The sequence below is a fragment of the Morchella importuna genome (assembly GCF_003444635.1).
Source record: "Morchella importuna strain M04M26 chromosome Unknown Morimp01GS014, whole genome shotgun sequence".
NCBI lineage: Eukaryota > Fungi > Ascomycota > Pezizomycetes > Pezizales > Morchellaceae > Morchella > Morchella importuna.
In genome coordinates this window covers 216,315-238,222 of record NW_025763411.1, presented here as the reverse complement: position 1 = coordinate 238,222, position 21,908 = coordinate 216,315, and the positions used below count along the sequence as shown (strand labels likewise).

General features: G+C 48.2%; 4 protein-coding genes across 4 annotated transcripts; all 4 read left to right on the top strand.

Annotated features, from left to right (window-relative positions):
- Nucleotides 1-705: 705 nt before the first annotated feature.
- On the top strand, nt 706-6,677 carry LAJ45_05239 (uncharacterized protein; the record flags this gene model as incomplete). The annotated part of the gene is made up of 3 exons (XM_046114810.1): nt 706-2,288; nt 2,345-3,469; nt 3,566-6,677. 3 exons carry the CDS (start codon nt 706-708, stop codon nt 6,675-6,677), a joined length of 5,820 nt encoding a protein of 1,939 aa, XP_045971847.1.
- Nucleotides 6,678-10,106: 3,429 nt separating this feature from the next.
- Nucleotides 10,107-10,985, top strand: LAJ45_05238 (uncharacterized protein; the record flags this gene model as incomplete). Its single annotated transcript, XM_046114809.1, has 1 exon — nt 10,107-10,985. The coding sequence occupies one exon, from the start codon at nt 10,107-10,109 to the stop codon at nt 10,983-10,985; it is 879 nt and encodes a 292-aa protein (XP_045971846.1).
- A 1,755-nt stretch (nt 10,986-12,740) lies between these two features.
- LAJ45_05237 (uncharacterized protein) lies at nt 12,741-13,941 on the top strand (the record flags this gene model as incomplete). Its single annotated transcript, XM_046114808.1, has 4 exons — nt 12,741-12,824; nt 12,899-12,978; nt 13,034-13,503; nt 13,577-13,941. 4 exons carry the CDS (start codon nt 12,741-12,743, stop codon nt 13,939-13,941), a joined length of 999 nt encoding a protein of 332 aa, XP_045971845.1.
- A 5,013-nt stretch (nt 13,942-18,954) lies between these two features.
- Nucleotides 18,955-21,206, top strand: LAJ45_05236 (uncharacterized protein; the record flags this gene model as incomplete). The annotated part of the gene is made up of 3 exons (XM_046114807.1): nt 18,955-19,294; nt 19,685-20,971; nt 21,034-21,206. The coding sequence occupies 3 exons, from the start codon at nt 18,955-18,957 to the stop codon at nt 21,204-21,206; spliced, it is 1,800 nt and encodes a 599-aa protein (XP_045971844.1).
- Between the last annotated feature and the right edge of the window lie 702 nt (nt 21,207-21,908).

The window sequence follows — 21,908 nt, the reverse complement described above, 5'->3', positions numbered from 1 at the left end:
AGACTCTGCATCTCGCCTGTCTTGAAAAGACGTGTTTCGGCTAACTGCTTGTGAGTAAGGCAAAGATCGACCATGTCTATTCTGGAAGAATGCCTAGAATGGGAAAACATTGGATACCAGAGTGTGGGTGGTGATGGATGGGGAACCTGGTTAGGTAGAATTCAATGAATTAATTGGTTCCTAGAAGACGAAGCTCTTTGTTTCCTATTTGGGACCTCCCCATTCATTTTTCACCACCTTTCTTCTCTTCCGCCTACCCCTAATTCATTTATCGTCTCTTTTTTCACACACATTTCTCCTCTCTCTTTCCCTCGGATCTTGATCAACAAAGATAGGTTCACAGCTTTATAATTGTATCGTCACGTACCAGCCAAGTAAGGTGTCGCGTCCGGGTAACGATTTCCCTACTTTAATGACAACCCTTGCCGCGGTCCTTCACATTTCAAGGAAACTTGCCGCGTCTCTGGAATCTCCTCCCTAATAAATAAACACACCACAAAAGTACACATTCCAGTTTGCCAGCAGCCACATAGACCCTGGATTTATAGAGGAGTGTCACAGTATCCGTCTGCATTGCTCATCACGAATCCTCCATCCCAACTGGTGGCCTTACGTGATTGACGTTTGACAACGTCACACCATTCGATCCAAACACTTAAAGGAAATCAGAGTGGTTGGGATTTCCAACCGCAATAAATAAAAATCATGGACTTCTCAAATTCAATATCACGAAAGCACCCGGCGGAGTCGACAAACTTTACAACCCCCATAAAAAGACGCCGAACAACCGTAGTTCACACACCTGTTCCGCAGAATGCCCGGATCATGTTCGACAAGTCACAGAATTCGTCATTTACATCTTTTTCGTCAGCCGAAGGGGGAATTCCTTCTACCGCTCCGCGTTTGCGTATGAATGCACCAATTACTCCTGGTCAACCCCGTACTGCAGCACCGGACATGGGCGCTCCAAACACCGTGGGTGGCAATAGGACGAAGCTCCTAGAACCTCGTTTATTTGCTCCAAAGCCCTTGCAATCGCCATTTGCAGCACGCTCGATGCGGAACAGAAAGCCAACAGAGTCTAGTTTTAGGTTTCTTACACAGCTGCGGAAACAGCAGGCAGAGGCAGCAGCTCGACCCCCTGCTAAAGTTAACCCTCCCGTTCCCGTAGCGATGTCACCATCTGAAAACCCACCTTCATCTAAAGGCTTAGCAGACTCAGCCAATGGATCGCGTGTAGCAATCTCTTCAGCTACAGCAGTGCAGACCCTCACTCCTGCGCGTAGAATTCATAAACCCAATTTTAGATCTGAACGAAAGCCATCGCCAAGGCCTCCAGGCTCGCCCTCGATGTATCATTTTGGGGGCAATACGAGCACATTACATTTACCCTTTTTTGGCACTAGTGCACAAAGTCCTACTGCTTCTAGTCCAAATGCGCCCGAACCGCGGCTGGGATCCTTCGTGTCTAAACCTTCTTCCGGGGAGACTGCTGTTCGAGCTGATGGTATTATAAATTTCCTCGCTAGTTCAATCGAGAAAGCTAAACAAGCCCTCGCTGGAAACCGCGCCGATCGTAATGAAGAGCGGAAAGAGAAGGAAAAGGAAGCTATTCGGAAGAAGATTGAGGAAGAACAAAGAATCAAAAGGGATGAAATCTTCAAAGCGGAGATACAACGTGAAAAAAATGAAAGGGAAGAGAGAGAACGCGAAGAGAGAGAACAACAAATTTGTGAAACGGGAGACAAAGGTAAAAATACGGAGAGGGATTGGTATGCAGATGGCGCTCCATCATTTGTGACCGAAGATACAATTCTCGATCCAGTGGATTACACGCCGAATGGGTTCCATGAAACTACTTTTGTGGAGGAAGAGTCGACCCAAAATCAAAATCCCTCCATTATTGCATCGTCACCCATTGTGAGGTTTAAGGACCTATTAGAGCAATCTACCTCCCAGGCCCAAAGTGTTAATCACGGCGGCCGTGAGGCATCTTCCGAGGAAAGTGAAGAAGAGGAGGAAGAGGAGGAAGAGGAGGAAGAGGAGGAAGAGGAGGAAGAGGAGGAAGAGGAGGAAGAGGAGGAAGAGGAGGAGATGCAGAGGAGACCGGTTGTTAAGGACAGACCTAGGTCCAAACCTACAGAAGTTATTTGTATTGATTCCTCGTCCGAGGATGGGGGCGAAGATGAAGAAATTATACAAGAGGCAGAAGAAGAGGAAGGAGAGGAGGAGGGCGATGAAGATGAAGACGATGAAGACGAAGGCAAGGATGGAACTGTAAACATGAAGTATTTTCCCTCAAATCATTTCTCAGAATGTATTTTATCTAACCAAGCTTGGATAGCCCTGCGCCTAAATTTTTATTCGATCATCCCCGCAAACTTCCCGGTACCGAAGATCCTGAGGGTGAAGACGGTGAAGGGATTGAAGAGGATGAGTATGAGGAGTACGACGAGGAAGAAACTGCAGATTATGATGACGAGGAGGATGAAGGTGAGGAAATTGCACCAAGCTCGGCCTATAAGTCAAGGCAGTTTCTTGAGGAGGACGAAGCCGAGGAAGTCATCGAGCAATTTGGAGATGAGCCAGCGGACTCCGGCGATGACGAAGAAGAAGAAAAGGAACCGAGCTACATCGAGGAAGAGACCGAAAGGGATGAAACTGATCATGAGGGCTATGGACATGAGACTTCAGTAGTAGAAGGCGATGTCGGTCACAGTTTGGACTCAACCGTCGTGGTTGATGGGTCTAGCCAATATTCATCCATGCTGACCAGGAAGTCTATTCCAGTAACCAAACTTCCAGGTGAAGGTCAGGGGAATGTAGTCCTAGAAGCTATTGTCAGCTCACCTGCACAAGATTCGGACCCAACTCTGGTTTCTCCACACCAGGAGCAGGACGCTGATCAACACTCCCCATCTCGTTCTATCACCCCAACTCCAACCAGTCTAGCGGGCATTGTTATCATTGATGATGATGCCTCCGACGGGGAATTGCAGCATGAGTCCAAGGATGTTGAACCGCAGCCAGACTCTCTCCAATTGGTTTCAGACAACGAAGAGCCCTCGGTGGTGGAAAACCCGGGTATCTACATAGATGAAGATGCTGATGTGTTTAACCGATACGATAAACACATTGGGAAATGTGACGACAGCGGCCATTTCTTTGCCGATACAGATGACAAGGCCATTGGGTTCATCAGTGCAGAAGGTGTTTTCCACGGGTTCCAGGAAGATTCGGAGAAGGGTACCAGGGCGTTGACCAATTCAGAGTTGAACGGGAAACCGGGAAATGACGATCCTAACTATGTGGATGAAGAAGAGGAAAACGAAGAAGAAGAGGGTGACAACGAGATTGAGGCAGATTTCAAGAGGGCTCTTGAAGAGGAAGAGGAAGACGCCGAGGCCGAGGACGACGCAGGTCTCGAGAAGCAAGAAGCTCTCCCGGATGCTGTTGAGCCTGAACCCAGGTCAGTTGCTGGTGACGAGCCTCTGATTGAGGAAGAGGAAAATGTTGGTGTTGATCTCCATCTTGAACTCGAAAATAATCCTATTTCCGCTTCTAGAGAAGTTGTTTTCACTCCCGCCAAGGAAGGAGAAGATTCCTTCTTCCACCACGGAAAGGAGCAACTCTCAACCCCGAAAACTTCATACCGCATGATGAGCAATGATGAATTATCGAGGAGTTTGAGACTTAATAAGGATGGAGGCCTTATTGTCAAGGAAGCTACTCCCGAGCCTCAGTCAGATGAAGATGAGACACCAGTCGACCAAATCTCGGAGAACAAGGCCGAGCTAGACAAAAAGATTGAAGACCCTTTGTTAGACCCAGCTTTGTTAGAAACGACCCAAGCCCCAGCCACGACCTCCGAAAAAGAGGAAAGATCATCGCCAGCATCCCCAATTGCCGAAGTTGAGCTTACTGTTGAATTAGAAGTTGAAGTTACTAAAATTGAAGCTGGACCCGAGAATGAGGATGACGAAGAGGCCGATACAACAATGCAGACTTGTGCTGAAGGAGAGGACGAAGCTGACACAACAATGCAGACTTGTGTTGAAGAGGTTTCGATTCACTCTGAGAGTATCGTTATCGTCGAGCGCGATGGTGGTGAAGCTGATGAGAGTGAGGGCGAGGGCGAGGGCGAGGGCGAGGGCGAACCTTTCCCTACCCTCCTTCCTGATTCATTCCATGATCGTTCTTCTATGGTTAGAGATTTCAGAGAAGGCACTGTTGAAGAACAGATTATCGAGTGGCAGCAAGGTGATAAGAGGGAGAGCTACCATAAATACAGCATCAGAGAGGAGGACGAGGATAGCGCGAGTGAGATGGAAGAGGAAGGAGCTGTCGAGGAAGAGGCGCCGATGGATGAGAGTGTAGGGGGAGAGCAGCCTGAAGAGGAAGAGAAAACAGATGTTGATGAACCTGAAGAGGGAGATGAGATCATGAATCCATACCCCAAGATTCCAAACCAATCGATGTTCGGATCTATGCCACCTACTGCACCTTCGTCATTTGATACGAAGTTAGCGACTGCTCCTCCGTTTGGGTTTAAACCACCATCTATTGCCACATCGGAAACAGCTGGAGAAAGGCTGGCAACGGCTCCGTTATACTCATTCACCCCGCCAACCTCTTCCCCATCAGAGGCATCATCAGCAGAAAGGTTGCCTGCAGTGCCACTCTTTGTCTTGAACACATCCACCATTTCTACTCAACCCCTGGGTGATCAGTTGCCGATCACACCATTGTTCGGGTTCCAGCCACCTAGCTCCACTCCATCGGGATCATCTGGAGAAAGACTAGCAACTGCGCCGTTATTTGCTTTCCGGCCGCCTACCTCCATGAATGCAGAAGTGTCAACTGAGTCTGCTGTAGGGAAGGTCGAATACCCTGCCCTGGCAAGCAAGCCATCATTTGGGTTTAATCCACCTACCACTTCTTCGTCTTCTGCCGGTGGAGAGAAGCTGGCATCTGCGCCCCCGTTTGGGTTCAAGCCACCCACCACTTCTACGGTTCCAGCTGTCGGTGAGAAATTGGCAGCAGCACCGTTACATGGGTTTAAGCCACCGTCTGCGGCTCCATCAGAAACTGTACTAGTTGAGATGTTGCCAGCAACACCACTCTTTAGCTTCACACCGCCCTCTTCAATACCCGCACCGGCGGTGGATGAGGTTACTGTAACGGGTACTGGGGCTGACGTCGAGACTGTTCTTGATGAGAGTATCGCGGAAGAGGCGAATGTCACGGTAGACCTTGGTCTTGGCGAGGATGATGTAACTCTAGTACTAGAAGATGAGGAAGAGCATAGCGCGGAGGAAGCGCAAGAACGAGAGCCTGCTAAGGTCACAGGAGATTACGAGATAGGAGAAAACACATCAGCCTCAGAGCGTGAAACAACCGCAACTCCTCCGCCGTCGGAGGCGATCAACAAAAAGAGGAAAAGGGCGGGGAAAACACCTGATACCAATACTCCGGAGGAAAACCAAGATGTTGAAATGGTCGACGAACTCGCTCACTCTCCTGCGTCTAAACCCAAGAAGGGACGTGCAGTACGTGCATCAAAGCGTACTGCTGCGAAGAAGCGTAAAGGTGATACCAACTTTGTCCCACCAGATGAAAGCGAACACGAGGAGGACATGGAAGTCAAAGAGCCGGAAGTCAAAAAACGCCGTACCACTCGCAAGAAGACTTCAGCAGGCAGCACAAAAAAAGAGGACAAGGAGCCATATCTCGAAGACGAAAAGTTGGAAGACGAGTTCAAGACCGTTGAAGCTGCCGTTGCCACCGCACTCGATCCTGATATTCCACCAAAGGAAACTGTTGAGTTGCCCGATGGAAGTGTAGTTCCCGCCATCCAACCTGAAGAAGTTGACATCTCACTCGGGAAGGAGTTGAGGGATGGGAAGGTCGTTGAGCCTTCTTCACAGCCAAAGCGGACTAGAAAAAGGGCACGTGAAGCCTCAGTTGAACCGACAAAGCAGGCAGCCAAAACGACAAGATCAGCCGCCAAAAAAGCAGTCTCTCTCAGAGAAACCTCTCTCGAACCTGGAGTCGCTGAGCCCGAGGTGGAGGAAGAGAAGGAGGACAGGGTTGAGGAGAAGATGGCGGAGGAGAAGATGGTGGCGGAGGAACCTGAATCTCTCCTAAAGACGAAGAAGGTGGCTGCCCCTATTGCTCCCCGTCGGGGACGCTCAGCCTCAGTCGAGCCTTTGCTCTCATTTGAGGAGCGGCCGATAAGAGCAACCAGGGCTAGGAAGACGCCTTCTGTTAAGGAACCTTCCGTTGAACCCGAGGAGCAACCGCCGATTAGACTCTCCAGAGCCAAGAGAACCCCTTCCATCAGGGGAAATTCCGTTGAGCCAGAGGCTACGGGTGATATGGACATCATCACCCTTCGCAATAGAAAAGTCGTCGTCAACCGTCAGGGCTCTGTTGACCTATCGGCCGATGAGACTGATCGTAGCACCAACACCATTCGCCGGAGTTCTAGGCATAAGAAGGCATCTGCAGCATCTGCAGCACCTACTGATGCACCGTCACCCCCTTCAAAAGAAAACGTCCCCGTGACTCCCAAAGCCAAACGAGCACGGAAACCACCGGTGATGAGTGCAATCAAGGAAGCTGAGGTGGAAGCGAGTGCGAAGAAAGTCCGAAGGAGCAAGAGAAAAGAGACATAATTTGTCCTGGCGTTGATATATATATGGGTGGGGTAGGATTGTTGATGTCAATTTCTTTAGTTTGGGGTCGAGGTGTTATTGCTTTTGCTACTTTCTTGATTGAGTGATGAGGTTTAACTTTGGGTAACTAATTATTCCTTTTTTTATCACATCCATTACCACGATAGGAATTCATCAATCGGTGTTTTATGCATTTCCTATTTCTAAGCTGTTGGCATGTTATCGGTTTGGTCAATGCTTCTGGATATGAACGAAGCGGGGTGCACGTTTCCAAGATTTGACGCGGGTATTTTTCTTTCTTGTTTCGTTTTCATGATGTATATTTATTTACTAGAGCTGAAGCGAGCCTTTTCTTTGTTTTTCCTAATACGTGTATTGCATACAGGCTTTTTTTTTTCGTTATGGGTAATATCAATAGGGTCAAATATACTTCTCGGGCTATGTATCTATCGCGCGGTTCCACAGATGAATTAAACAGTGTTCCCGGTTTATCTATGTATTCTGGGGTGACAAAAGTTCTCGTGATTTTCGCATCGCAACCAGCAGGAATTATAGTCGTCTCTGGGTCAACGACGAAACCGGCTCGATGGCGAATAACTACTTTTTGGGCTGATAGTCAGTCAAAGCAAAGGGTCGGAGCTTCTGTTGGTTTTTGTTGGCTTCGATTGGCCTATTCGCCATCGGACCGGTTTCGTCGTTGACCCAGAGACGACTGTACCAACAAGACTAATCCTCAAAGTCGGCAATCGGGACTCATACCTAAGAGGTATGTTCTATCAATCTTTAGCTCTCTAATTGCGTTAATATCTTCTTTATATCTTTTGTGGTCGTGGAGTTATAGTAGTTTCATGACCCATCCTTGTACAGCAACAGGTAATAAGTGATGGAACGCCCTGAGGGTACAAACACCAAATGTTGGTGGCGTTTTACTAAAACAGGTATCGCTGTGATCCATCAATTATTACCTACCGTTGTACAACATCATGAGAACTTTTGTCACCCTACAATACGCAATATGGTACTGCACACTACAAGGTTCTGGCATTAAGTGAGCGAACTACATGGGGTGTTGACAGGTGAGGATCTGTTCACTCATTAAATGCCAGAGCCTTGTACAAGGACTAATTAATTTCCAAGCCTTCAATTGCAGTTACCTTTCCATCCAATCTCGGCGGCTGGCTTATCCTGACAGCGGCCAAAGTTACACTCGTCCTAGCAGGCCCCAGTTGCTATAAATTACCCACTTCTTTTTAAACTCCATATGATACTAGTACTTTCCTCTGGCGCCAGCCGGGGCCACCCTCAGCAGCACCCTCTTCCTGTGAGTCCTCTCCCAGCTAGTTCAAAAAAAATATTTAAATTTTGAATACTTATGGCTCTTACACAGGTTTCCCTGTTTCTTATTTTGGGGGGTTGAGTGGACTAGGGTTTTTTTTTTTTTTTTTTTTTTTTACTCGCAGATACAAGTGTTCTATTTCTTTTTTCTACATCTAATAAGTATATAATTATAACCTGCATATGCAATGTGCTTTTATAGTCTTCTGATTGGTTTATTGAGAGATGTTTTTGTTTCACTTGAAACATGTTGTGTTGGATATTAACATAGGGTATTGTGCTGAGTGTTGTCAGAGTGTTAATAAGGTTTCTACTGGTTCTGGGAATCGATTAGTAGTTCGATTTTAGCAGCTTGGTGGCTGCTAAAGGGATATACCTGTAGTTTTAACTGGAGAAATTGTCTGACTTATCCGTTGATATATCGGGAATATCAGAAAAGGCACATATTGACCAGAGCAGATCTAGATATAGTGATGGACTTTGCCTGCCAGGAGGGGTCGAGGGCCACGCAGCGGCCTGAGAGCCCCGACTGACAGGCAAAAGAGAAATAAGCCGCAAAGCGGCTTGCCTGTATATTGGACTGATTGATATACATATAGTACCGGCCGAAGGCTGGAAACTACTTGTAAGTATGTACATATTATCGGGTTCCAAAAATAACCGATCACCTCACGACAGCGTCGAAATCCACTACAGGTCAGAATAACCCAGCAACCAGGAGAGCAGTTGGATAATTTTAAGTCTCCTAGACGGAGTTAGGTACTTGAAAAAGAATGGACTTATCCTTCTGACCTCGAAGGCCGTCTCGATGTGAGGTTTCTTCGCAGGACAGTTTTGGTTGCTATGAGTGATCTCATGAGGTGCCAATGATCGGTTATTTTTGGAACCCGACATGCAATGCTTTAGTTCAATTTTACGTCTTTCTTGTATACACTTAGTATCTACAATATAAATCAAAAAAGACTCCTGAAAAGATATGAAATATTCCCTTTTGATAGGCCACTTGTGGTCATTCCGGGGAAATTAGTCAGGTAATAAAAGAGAGGCGTCGTGGGAGGCGGGCGGCGTATGTATCTCTTCACAGGATGTCACTCGTAATTGTCAGCAACAGACTAAAGGCCGACGAGTTGAATCGGGATTGATGTTTTATCTACATGTACACACTGTCTTCTACCTCGTGCTGCACTATGGTACTTTGGGGCCCTAGTATTAAATTGGGGAACAGTTGGCCTATCGGAATTAAGCTAGGTAGTAGGTACAGAGCCATGTGTCTTCATCGACTATACTTTCTGCTTTGTTTTGTGGTATTTAGGCCCTAAGTAGTTATATCAATAAACACGTGGTAATCCTATATCAAACCGCCAGCTTAAACCTACTAGAGGCAGCGAGAGATTTACACTTATATACACAGTCTCTTTACAATACCGAGCCGACCGCACCGCACCGCACCGCATCACAGCCCAGGCACAACCCATCACTCGGCCCACCACACATCCCACATCCCTCGCTAAGGGTTAAGGTCAAAGCTGAATGCCGGTGCCGGAGGGCTGAGACAAATGCGAGCAGCCAATTGGGCCTGATAAGCGAATACCAAGCTTTTCGTGGCTATGTGGTATGGCGCGAGATCTCGTGTAACTATGGACCTATATCTTTTCAAGGACCCAGGGGGCTGTGCTTGACCTCATGATTGTTCAAATCCGGTGGATATCCTGGTGGCTCACTGAGAGATCTCTTTTCTCACACCCGAATTCTGGCCTCTGCTATGGGTGGGTAGCCCTATTAGACAAAGGGGCAGATATAAAAGCTTAAATAGCCCACCACCCGCCCACATATACCATACCGTTCCTTCTTCAATAAAGTCCTAGTCGCTCTCCGCTATCATATCAGTAGTAAAGAAAAGGCAGTAAAGAACATACCCAGATACACACCATACCTCACAATGGCCACCACGCCCACCCCCCTCTCCGACCAACTCCTAACCTTCTCCCCCTCTCCACCAAAGTCCAAACCTCCCTCCTCGCCCTCGCCCTCTCCGACGCCCTCGGCGGGCCCGCCGAATTCAAACCCCGCGGCACCTTCCCCCACATCAGCACCATGCAGCCCAACCGCAATTTCAACCTCCCCCCGGGCACCTGGACCGACGACACCTCCATGACACTCTGCCTCGCGCGGGCCATCACCTCGCCTAGCAAGCCCCCCATACCAGCGGACCAGGCAAAGCTCTACCTCAAATGGTACCGTGCCGGCTACCTCTCTGCCATCGGCCGCTGCTTCGACATCGGCGCGACCACGCGCGCAGCACTGCACATCTGGGAGGGCGCGGGGAAGAAGGCGGATATGGCGGCGGTGCAGCAGCAGGTGCGCGAGAAGCTCGGCGGGCGGTTTCAGGCGGGCAATGGCTCACTGATGAGGGTGCTGCCTGTGGGGCTCGTGTATTGGCGGGATCTGACGGTGGCGATGGAGGTTGCGCGGGCGACGAGCGAGGTGACGCATCCGGCGGGGATGTGCCGTGATGCGTGTGCGGTGTACACGCTGCTTGTTGGCAGCATCTTGGGGGCCGTGGCGCGCGGGGAGAGGATGAGTAAGGCACAGCTGCTGGAGGTGCTGTATGGGTATGAGTTCCAGGATGAGGAGTTGGGGGCGGTGCTGGGTAGAGAGTCGGGGTTTTTGGAGCTGCCGGTGGAGAGCGTGAAGACGTCGGGGTATGTGTTGCATACGCTGGAGGCGGCGCTTTGGGTGTTTTTCCAGACGGAGAGCTTTGAGGAGGGAGTGGTGAGGGTGGTGAATTTGGGGGATGATGCGGATACGGTGGCGGCGGTGTATGGCGGGCTGGCGGGGGTGTGGTATGCGGATGAGTTGGAGGCGGAGGGGTCGCTGTTTTGGACGGAGGGCGTGAGGAGGTGGAGGGAGGAGCTGGTGCAGAGGAAGGTAGTGGAGGACGTAGCGAAGGCGCTGTGGGAGATCCAGAAGTAGAGTTGTAGATAGCTGGTGTGGTAATTGCATGTCTTTATGTAGCTCATTTGATGAATTAAACAAAAAAAAAAAAAAAAAAAAAAATGTAGCTCATTTGGGTGGTGGTGGTTGGTGCGAGTGATGAGCTGTGACGGCGGGCTTTTTATTTTTATTTATTTTTTATTTTTTCTTCGTTTAATTCATCAATTGTGTGACGGTGGGCATTGTTAATGGAACAGGGAACGGGCAAGCGGATTCCCCATGAGAAAAGCTAGCCAACTGCAGGAGTGAATCTACTATATATAATATACAAGAACTAGGGGGCCCGCCGGGGGTTACCACTCGGGTCCTTTCCAAGAATTATTGAGCCTATGTCCTCCTGAGCCTACCGGCTCCCTTAGATTCTCTTCACTCTTGGTGCCATTTTGCGTTCAATGGCGAGGGCACCGGTTCTGGGGTTAGTGTTTCTCGAAAGTTTTTACCCTACATATTATTTTATATTATAGTAGATTCGTCATTACAGCTCGAACTGTGAAGGCAAAGGGTGAAGTAAACTGAATCAGCTGAAAAATATCGAGCAACAGCTACTTGAGGTTACTGGTAGAGTATGATAGGTATGACCGTGTTCAAAATAGGGCCGGAATCCCCCCCTATATCTAGTACTTTGCAGCACTACGCTTCCAGAAGTCCTTTATTCACAATTGTAGCCACAACCCATGCGAACAATCCAGTATGTTCTCACCAAGCCGAATTAACCATTGTTCCTACTCAGCATTGTTCCTACCCAGCCGAACCAATCAGCAACCCGCATTTGCGAAATTTTACTCGTCCTGACATTTTATATTATAGGAGATATATGGCCTGAGAGAGTTTATGGTTATGGCTCAACCCACGCGGTGTAGCAAGACGAGGCTCTACCACTAGGCTGCCTCACCCGCGCGACTGTCAGAGGCCGGGAGGTAATACTTAAGCAATCACAACCTGCACTGGCCGGCCACCGTCTTGCGTAGTACTTATGTCGTACACGGTTGCCATTCCGAACCGTACATGTAATTACAAAGTTACATACCCTTAATTGGTTAACTACATGTATGCGCTGCTGAACTCTGGCGCTGCTCGTATAAAATAATCGATAATTCAAGCCATGGGCGCCTTTTTTCAATGTCTCTCCCTCTCCACTCTTCGTCATGTACATGTAGCTATCATGTACACATATTGATGCTGTTTGGTAATGACGCTATGGACAACGAGATTATATATAGAGAGAATATTACCTCTCTCTCTTAGTTTATCGCTATCATCTCCAATGAACGCCATTGCATACAATACATCTAAAATTGCGTATTACCGTCTTTTGGTTCTCCATCTAGGCATATGCATGTATGAGACTAGAATATTGAGAGTATCCGAGAGCAATATTTCTAGTTTCGATAATGAACGGAAGAGGGCGTGTAGTAGGAGAGAGACTCTACACACTTTTTGTAATGTGAACGTAGTGAGGCCTCTTCTTTGGGAACTATTTGCATTCTATCAACTGAAGAAGCTCTTAGTAACTAATGTTGTAGTAATATTTGCGGTTAGTAGTTATCCCACTGCAGGGCAGGGGTACTGGCTTGGCAAGGTCACCCCACATTCTGTTTGCCAGGATCGCGGCTCAGTCATATGTCAGCAGCTCGATAAACAACTTCACCTCTATCTCTTGATATCGTGGACTTTTGTCTTTGCAAAAAAAACTCTTAGCCATTCCCAATTCCCTCTCTTCCATCTCTACAAGCTATGACAGACATCTCATCAATCCTCCAGGGTGGCTACCACCACCCGCTCTCCCGCAAGTGGCAAGCTGAGCGTCAATTGACAAAGGCAAGCAAGCTCAATTGATCAAAAGAGCGCAATCAATTAGCAAACAAACTTCTAACAACCCAGCTACTGCTCAGTCCATGCTCGTATACCCCGTCTTCATCACCGACAATGACGACGAAGAAACCCTCGTTCCCTCCCTCCCAAACCAATACCGGTATGCACCACTCCTCAAAAGACCCATTTACATTTTACTAACTCCCCCCCTCCAGCCGCGGCGTCAACAAACTAATCCCCTTCCTCGCCCCCCTCGTCGCCAAAGGCCTCAGCTCCGTCATCCTCTTCGGCGTCCCCCTCGCCCCCACCGCCAAAGACCCCACCGGCTCCAAAGCCTCCGACCCCGATGGTCCCGTCGTGCGCTCCATCAAAGCCATCAAGAAGGCCTTCCCGCAGATGTTCGTCATGACCGACGTCTGCCTCTGCGAATACACCTCGCACGGCCACTGCGGCATCCTACACGAGGACGGAACCCTCAACCAGGTGGAGTCCGTGAAACGCATTGCGCAGACCGCCGTCGACTATGCGCTCGCGGGCGCGGACTGTGTGGCACCAAGCGACATGAACGATGGCCGCATCAAGGCTATCAAGCTGGGTCTTATGGAGGCCAATGTCGCGCATAAGACTATGGTGATGAGCTACGCAGCAAAGTTCTCGGGCTGCCTCTATGGCCCTTTCAGAGATGGTATATAAACCAGCCCCTCTCCCCACCCCCCCCCCCCCCCCCCTCTATCCTTCCAATACTAACCACCTTCCAGCCGCCGGCTCCGCGCCCTCGTTCGGCGACCGCAAGTGCTACCAGCTCCCCGTCACCGGCCGCGGCCTCGCCCGCCGCGCGATCCTCCGCGACCTCGCCGAGGGCGCCGACGCAATCATGGTGAAGCCTTCATCGGCGTTCCTGGACATCATCTCTGACGCCGCAGACCTGGCAAAGAACGTGCCCATCGCAACATACCAGGTCAGTGGCGAGTTCGCCATGATCCATGCCGCGGCCGAGAAGGGGGTTTTCGACCTCAAGGAGATGGCGATGCAGACTTTGGATGGCATCCTGAGGGCTGGGGCTACCATTGTTTTGAGTTACTTTACGGAGCAGATCCTGAATGAGGGGTGGTTGGATCAGTAGAGATATCAAAGGTCGTGGATCTTTTATGGTTTTTTTTTTTTTTTTTGCGATTTTTTTTTTTTTTTTCCCCTTTCCACTATTTAGCTTGCAATATGGTGGTTGGGGGTTTATACCCTCCCCGGAATAGCAAAATACAAGAGCTTAGGATCATGAGTTCAGGGAGAGTAAAAACGCTTCCTGGCCTGGTGCCTTTATATCCTCTTTGAAGGGGCAATATCTCCTAAACACCCCTAACCCCACACGGGTCCGTTTTTTTGCCAATTTTTATCACAAAGCATCACTCGTTGTTCTGGTGGGTTCATGAGGTATCACTCGCGCCTCCAAAAAGAAATCACATGTCTCCGTGGCGATAACATGACCCGACCTGACGCCCACAGAGTTCGGGTTAGGATACAGTTGCATTTCACTTCCAGGAACGGAGCTATACCGGCTAAATCTCGGCCCAGTACTAGTGCTTCCGCCCCTCTTTTATCTTTTATCTTTTATTTTTTATTTTTTATTTTTTATTATCTAGAGCGTATTCGAGGTAGATAGTTATCTGTAATCCGAAATACGTGTGTAGGCCTCCTGATGTCCTCTAAATAGAGATAACGATAGGAAGATCATCTAAACAGATCGTACCGAGCTAAATAAAAAGGCTCATGATGCAGAAAAGTGCAGGTTATGGTTCCTGTACCTCCTGTACCTCTCTTCCCGCACCTTTTGCAGCGAGCTGCAGTAGCACAGAGTGCACTCCCATATATACTGCATGTGTCCACTTGGCTAACATATTTACCTCCCTGTGAGTACTGTCGAGTTGATATTTGTTTAGTATAAGCTGATCTGAAATCTGAAATTTCCCTACGCTGCCCGAGATGACCGGATGACAGACATGGGCCCAATCAAACCGCCTAGGCGCCCTGCTAATACGTACGCCTGTAGGGGAAGCTATATATATGGCCCGTTAGAGTACTTTAAATACATTAGCCTACACCCAGCCTGGTATGGCATCTGTCACGTACGCATGTTTTACTATAAAGTATCCATAGCTACATGTAAGTATTTTTTGGTCGCCGGCTTTTCACATGGGTGTTTAATTTAGATTTTAACACACACACACACACACACACGAGCTCTATGTTATGTGCGTCATGCAGTACGCATTAGAGCTTACCCACTTTTACCCAAAGAATGGGGAGAGGACCCTTAAAGTGTAAATGAGCTGAGGGAAATATAACATGTGAGCTGAACCGTGCCGCGGCGAGGGAGGGATGCCAGAATCGTTGAAATAGGAAAAAATGGTGCTCGGTGTAGTCATCAGCTAAGGCTGTTTACTAAGAAGATTGGTAATCAGTCAGTTGCCGAAATTCCTGTCTCATATTATTCCTTTTAGTGAGTTATTGTAAACTTAGTGTAGCAATATATCGTGAATCGAGATTCTGGAGGGATTTTGCTTGTAGCTATTTCTCCAGGGATGATAAGCTAATATCCCATATAAATGAGTGACGTATAGGAAATTAAGATGTGTCCGAATGGCGTATATCCGAGCTGACCGTCCCAGTACCGGGGTTCGTTAAGGGGCTATGAAGAGTTCACCGTTGCCAAGAATCTCGGCTGCGAAAGTAGATATATGAAAGTTGATGAGGGCCGTAGCTAAACTCCTTGTTGACACAGTTGAGAGAAACATCGCGAGATGGGATAGCGATTGAAAGGCTCTGAATTAATGATTCATGGACGCGCTAGATGCGTGAGTGTATATATCTTGTAGCTAGTCCAAAATCGGCTGTCGTCAAATCCCGAAAGGTGTGGGTACACCGAAGCTCAATGTTTGTTTCTCTTTCTGTTTCTGTATGTTTTGGTTTAGGTGGTCACAACTGCTGCGTATCAAAAATACCATATACTTGGCATGTTACTCCCGCAACTGAAACTTGGCTCAGTATGGCATCCCGGTCTCTTGGTAAATGGTTGTACGTAACATCGTGATCCTGTTTCCTTTCTCACCTCACTTCTCGACTCCGGGTAAGCAAAACCCGACGATTGTCAAGGCAATCCAGCTTTCGGCTTTGAAGAGGTTTCTCCTAGCCATGTACGGATATCTAATCTCCGGATCATGGATAGTCACTCGGACTAAAAATTTTGATATTCGATACCAACACTACTCTTTTTTTTTTTGCCATGGTACGTGGATATCAGCTGGTATATTGTTGTTGCCTATTAGCGGAAGAAATTATCTTTCCAATGTTCCAGATGAATATGTGGCATCAACATAGGATGCAAATACCAAAGGCCAGTCCATGGAGGCTACGAGATGTTTAATCTCGGAAGCACGGTATTTCAAATATCAGAGTTGGAATTAACGGGCCGATCAATGTATCATATAAAACGGAAGCCACTCCGTTGGAGTCTCGACTCGCTTGTCGGAGTTTGCATACAAAACGTGCAGCAAGACAAGTGAGCACTGTGCACACAAGGCTGTCCCCGCAAGAGGGTAAATTCTCTAGGAGGTAGCACGCAATTTGTAATTCCACGAGAACAAGGTGAACCCATGCTGCTCTCGACCTGACATGACGTCGTTTTTCCCGGGCCGTGCCGACAAGCTTGTCTTGTCGCTGACGTCGTTGGTTGGAGGAAGCAGGTTTGTTCGTCAACAATTCTTGGTTGTTCTCAATGATGATCTCAAGGTTTTGCATGCTCCATTAAGACATAAATGGCCATGGATGAAGGTATGTCTACTCCTATTGAGTTGGGGGGGGGGGGGGGAAGCAGCTGACACTTTTTTGGATAGAGACACTCCATTGGAGCTTTGGACATTTCGCTCAAAACACGCGCTTTGAGCGGTTTTGGAGAAGAAGCACGTGTTAGTTCTGATAGAGTTGATGGTGCTTCTGTTCCATGTTGCACTGTGAAAGTTTCACGATACGGGGTGGCTCAGGGCTGCTGGTGGTGGTGATGTTGATACATACATGTAATGTATGTAGGTCATCTCATCGTACAGTGGACACACGCCAGTTCGGTGAAGTGTGCACCTTCCCGATTCCATCCTACACTGTCAAGTTGCCGTGGAATAGAGTCAAGCCGTTGGAGAACACCGATTCGGGCCGATAGATATACACCATTTAGATCGGATGTACAGTACACTTGGCACCCTGCGAGTCAGCGAAGGGTCGCAGATTGATATTTGACATAGTAGAGTAGTGTGGTACCTATGTATGTCCTTGCAGTGACTCTGTGAGAAGATTGGTCGAGTTTTGGTCCGCATCGTCTTCCACCCTAGATGTGGTCTTACGATGGAACACATACCGGCCTGATGCTGTGTGTAGAACTGGATAGAGGACCCCAGCACCTCAGTTAACTCCGAGTTGTCCAAGTGTCAAATGCAGCTTCTGGGGGGAACAAAATTAGCCATGGAGGATTTCAGATTGCGAGGTCAATCTGTAACTTCACCATATTCTGCCCCATGTGCTAGTTCCGAGAAGATCTATCTGGTCACAGTGGCCCCACGGTTGAATATCTACTCCTCTACTACTCTATGTAGGCATGATATGAGCAGAGCAGTAGCCGCAGCATACCTACGTGTGTCGATGTCGACATGTCTTGCATGCGCCACCCGGCTGCCCGAATTTGCTCCCCAAGCTCCCGTCTCGATGGAGGCTGAAGATAAAAGAAAATAATATGATACCCGCCTTGCCTGTTCAATCGCCAGCGAGCACAAGGCCATGTGTGTAGGACAGGGCAGAGTAGTACTACTCAGGCATGTAGTGGTAGTTACAGTGAAGCCATCACGATTCAACCCCTTACATACATGTACAATTTGTAGCACCCCACCTCACACACACCGTGCAGTTGTCTACATACATTTGAAGGCACAACGAGAGTATTACAACGTGAGAGCATATTCGCGGTGCAATGACCACAAGGCGTATGTATGTAGGCTTAAGAATAATACTCTGAACTCCCACGAAACCCGTGGGACGGGCTGCTGGGGTTCGAGAATGTTATATTTTTGCCGTGCAAGGCTTTGTTTTGACATCAAACCTCAATCCACCCCCGCCAAGCGGGGAAGCAACTCCGTGATAGCAACAGCCAGATAGTGATAAAGAGTAAAGGAGTAAAATAGATGCCGGTTGCTTGAGGAGGGGGGGCGTCCAAAAGACCCTTCTAGATTGCAAATTCACAACCGCCCAGCAATTGGAAGATCGCTGCAAGTCGTTGGCGCCAGCAGAGAGACAGACGCAAAAAGCGATGAAGGGGGAAGGGGGGCGATATCACTACCCATGGGGTACATTATACATAGTCAACAAGCAAACAAGTAACTGGCAGGCAGGGCAAGGCAAGGAGGGAGGAGGAGGGGGAGGGGGGCGAAGGGAAGGGAAGGGAAGGGAAGGGGGGGTTATGCTGGTAGGCTGTAGGGAAATGTGAAGAAAAGATGAAAAGCTAGCTAGATCCCTGCCTGCATCCCGTCGATTCGACCGCCTCCTTCGCAATGCAACGCTTCTTCAGGGTCCTCACGCGTGGCAGCCAGAATATATTTTCTCTTCGCTTCACAGGATAGTTTACCCTTCACCTGGGAAGCAAAAAAGGTTGGTGTGGTGTGTGGTCAGTTCAATAAAGTACTTAAGTCATTCGTTACTTGGGTCTTTTTTGGAATTTTGGGGTTTCTTTTGGGGAATTTTTTTTCTTTCTTTTTAATTTCTTGAATGCGAATTCTACCACATACATACACATACACCTTCTCGGATTTCCCACTCGCTCTCGATCTACCTACTTATCTCTCCCTCTTACTCATTTACTGCGCTGCCTTAGATATTGATAGTTACAGGGCTTGTGGCGGCGGAGGAGCTCAGACAGGGCTTCAGTCTCGATTTTTTTGATTTTTTACCCTTTCACTATTCTACAGCATTCTTTTCCTCGGGAATAGCATACATACATTACATACATACTCTGGAACGTTGCGGCAACTATCGTATTTTTTTGTTTTTGCCCTCGCGCACCCCCCCCCCCCCCCCCCCCTCCCCCTCCAGCGCTACAGCAGTGATGTCTAGCCAAGGTGGTGGGAACTCCAGCACCATACTCTGTCAACCACAGTTGAACCATCGCCGCGGAGACACTCTAGACTCAGGTCTCAACGGCATGATTAAGGACTTTAGTAGCGATAATAGTACTGCTACAAGACGGGACGATTCTCTCGCGGCTGCTTCACTACCCATCACACGTTCACTGCGGCCCCAAACCTCCTCTCCTCCCCAGGATCTTACACACGATCTTACACACGACATATCGCTTTTAGAGAAAACCAGCTGGGATTTGAAAGCGTTGGCACTGTGCGCAGCTCAGAAACTGGGCAAGGAGAAATGCATAGGGATATGCGAGCTAGGTACTTCGACATTTCTCTGAGCTTTAATTCCCTACCCCATATCCCCCACCTCGTATTCATTTTCCCTTGCATGCTGGGTGGTATATAACCCCCTCCCCCCCTTTCCCTTTCCTTCGTTTGCAGGCAGGTACATACATGACAGCGGGAGCAACAGTGCGGGAAGCGGTAGACGGGAAGGAAGGAGGATCCAAGGGACCTACAGTTACCCACATATCATCCTGCTTTATTTGCCAACAACAATTTGTGCTGACCGCTTGCCTATCATATTCATGTAACCCGAATCATTTCCCATTAGTATAGATACCACATCTTACTAGAGCCACCACGTTTTTTTATGAATACCATATTCAATTACATGAGTGACTTGCTTACCTCCCACACACGATACAGGCCGTGGATCCCACAATTCACTGTATAGGCTCAAATTCTCCGATTCGACAGAATGTGCCGCCTCCATATCCAACTCGCCTGAGAAGTTCTTCAGCCCGCAGATCAAGCAATCTGAGATCGCCACCATGCAATATCTCTATTCGTCACCGCTCTATAACATCCCAATCCCAAAGGTTTATGACTGGGACCTGTCATTCACCAATCCTGTAGGCGCCCCATACATCCTGCGTGAGATATCTCCGGGGAAGAACATGGCCGAGGATGGCAGGTTTTACCGACTCAGCACCCGTGATAAGATGAAGGTGATTAAAGAGCTAGCTCTGGTCCAGGCAGAGCTATCGAAGCCCTCAGAGTTTACAAAAATTGGAAGCATATATAGCCAGAAAGACAGCACGGGCTTCTATGTCGGTGAGATTGTCTCGGCAACCTGCATGGGGGGAGACAAGAACGGGACAACATGTCCCTCTAAGGGTCCATACTCCAGTATGCCAGATTTGTGGCAAGCACGTCTGGAACGTGAAACACTCATGGCGATCCAGAACTGGTCTTCACTCTCATCCGACTCTGCAATCAACTCAGAGTCCCCGCCATCTTTAGCAAATCCCCAGCATTTCGGGGAAATCCTGCAGCTGCTGAGCGGACTGACTGGACTATTTACCCCGCCAAAGGAATTAGCAACGCTGTGTATTCATCATTCCGATCTGGCGATCCGGAATGTCCTTTTTGATGATAGGACACTCAAAATTACAGGAGTCATAGATTGGGAGTTCGCTTGTGTCGTGCCGTTGGCAATCACGGGAAGGTTTCCAAACGACTTGGGATGGGAAGGGAACGAATTTGCACGGTCGTTGGGAAGGCTTGGCGATAACGGGGAAGTGTGGAATCATCACTACTACGATTGGACGAGCCTTGAGGGCGTTAGCCCTCCCCCGCCTTCTAGGAATGCGGCACTATCATTGTTAGATGGTGAACAAGAGGACTATATAAACAACCTTCACACAACCAACATGAATCGATACTGTGAAGATCAAGCAGGGATCATATCGGCACTCGACCCCCCACCACATACGCCATCACCACCATCTCCCCCTTTACCGCCCCCGCCAACCTCGAGGACGAGTCAGAAGGATTTGAACATCCGTGCGTCACGTCTAGTGGAACTTTTCTATCTTAGGAAGTACTACGCATCATGCGTTGCTTCCCGTGATTTCAAGCTCACCAGCCTGTTTATCGACTCAGTTGCCTACATCAAATTCAACGAGCTGGTTATGGAGGATATGAGAAATGGTTTACGGGGGTGGAGTGGATCCGGGAAGTATTCTGGAGGCTGAAGACATTGGAGGATTCAGAGATTGAGAATATGCGGCGTGGAATGATGGTGATCAAGGTTCCGGAGAACTTCAAGGCTAAAAGTGACCGAGGGGTTGTGGATTTGGGTGATTGGGAGAAAAGACTGCAGGAGAAAACATTCCCTGAGAAAACATTACCTGAGAAAACATTGCCTGAGAAAATATTGCCTTGAATTAGGCGAACTCCTCTTGGACATACTTCCTTTCGGGGTAGTGGGCGTACCGTATCTAGATGGTTTATGGTTGGTTCGGGGAGATCTATGGGGCATCATTTGCGGATACGATTGGGATGGCTGGACTAATGAATGGATTTGGTTGGTGGGATCTTACGATGGGCATCGATCGGCTCGGAAGGCGTTATTGGGGGTATTGAATTTTTGTGTGCTTTTTAATCCTCCTTGTTTTCCAATTATATTTTGCTGGTGAAGTAGTGGGGGGAGATTGGGGGAATATTCGTTTTTTTGATAACTATTCTAGAGCAACTATTCTAGAGAGAATTTGTGTTGTTTAACCTTTTTTGTGCATTTCTCTGGCGTGTTAATTTTTGTTTTCTTTTTGCTTTGTTGCGTTTTATTCTATGGAAGTTCTCCAAGGGTTGGTTGAGAGCTTTAAATTAGTTGTTTCGAGCATATAATGGTGGAGGGGAATTTCTTTTTTACCTATTGCTGTTGTTCCTGTTGGTTCCATTTACAGCATATGATATCAAGATAAACCTAGATTTATAAGAACCAATCTTCAAGCTTCTGCCAGGTCTCGGTGATGCCGTTAGCCTTATCGATAAGGAGGATCACCACCAATACTCTGGTTATTGGCTGGTTCTGACTTCAGGCAGGGTCCGTTGCTCATCGCAGGATGCACAAAGTATTGGAACGGGA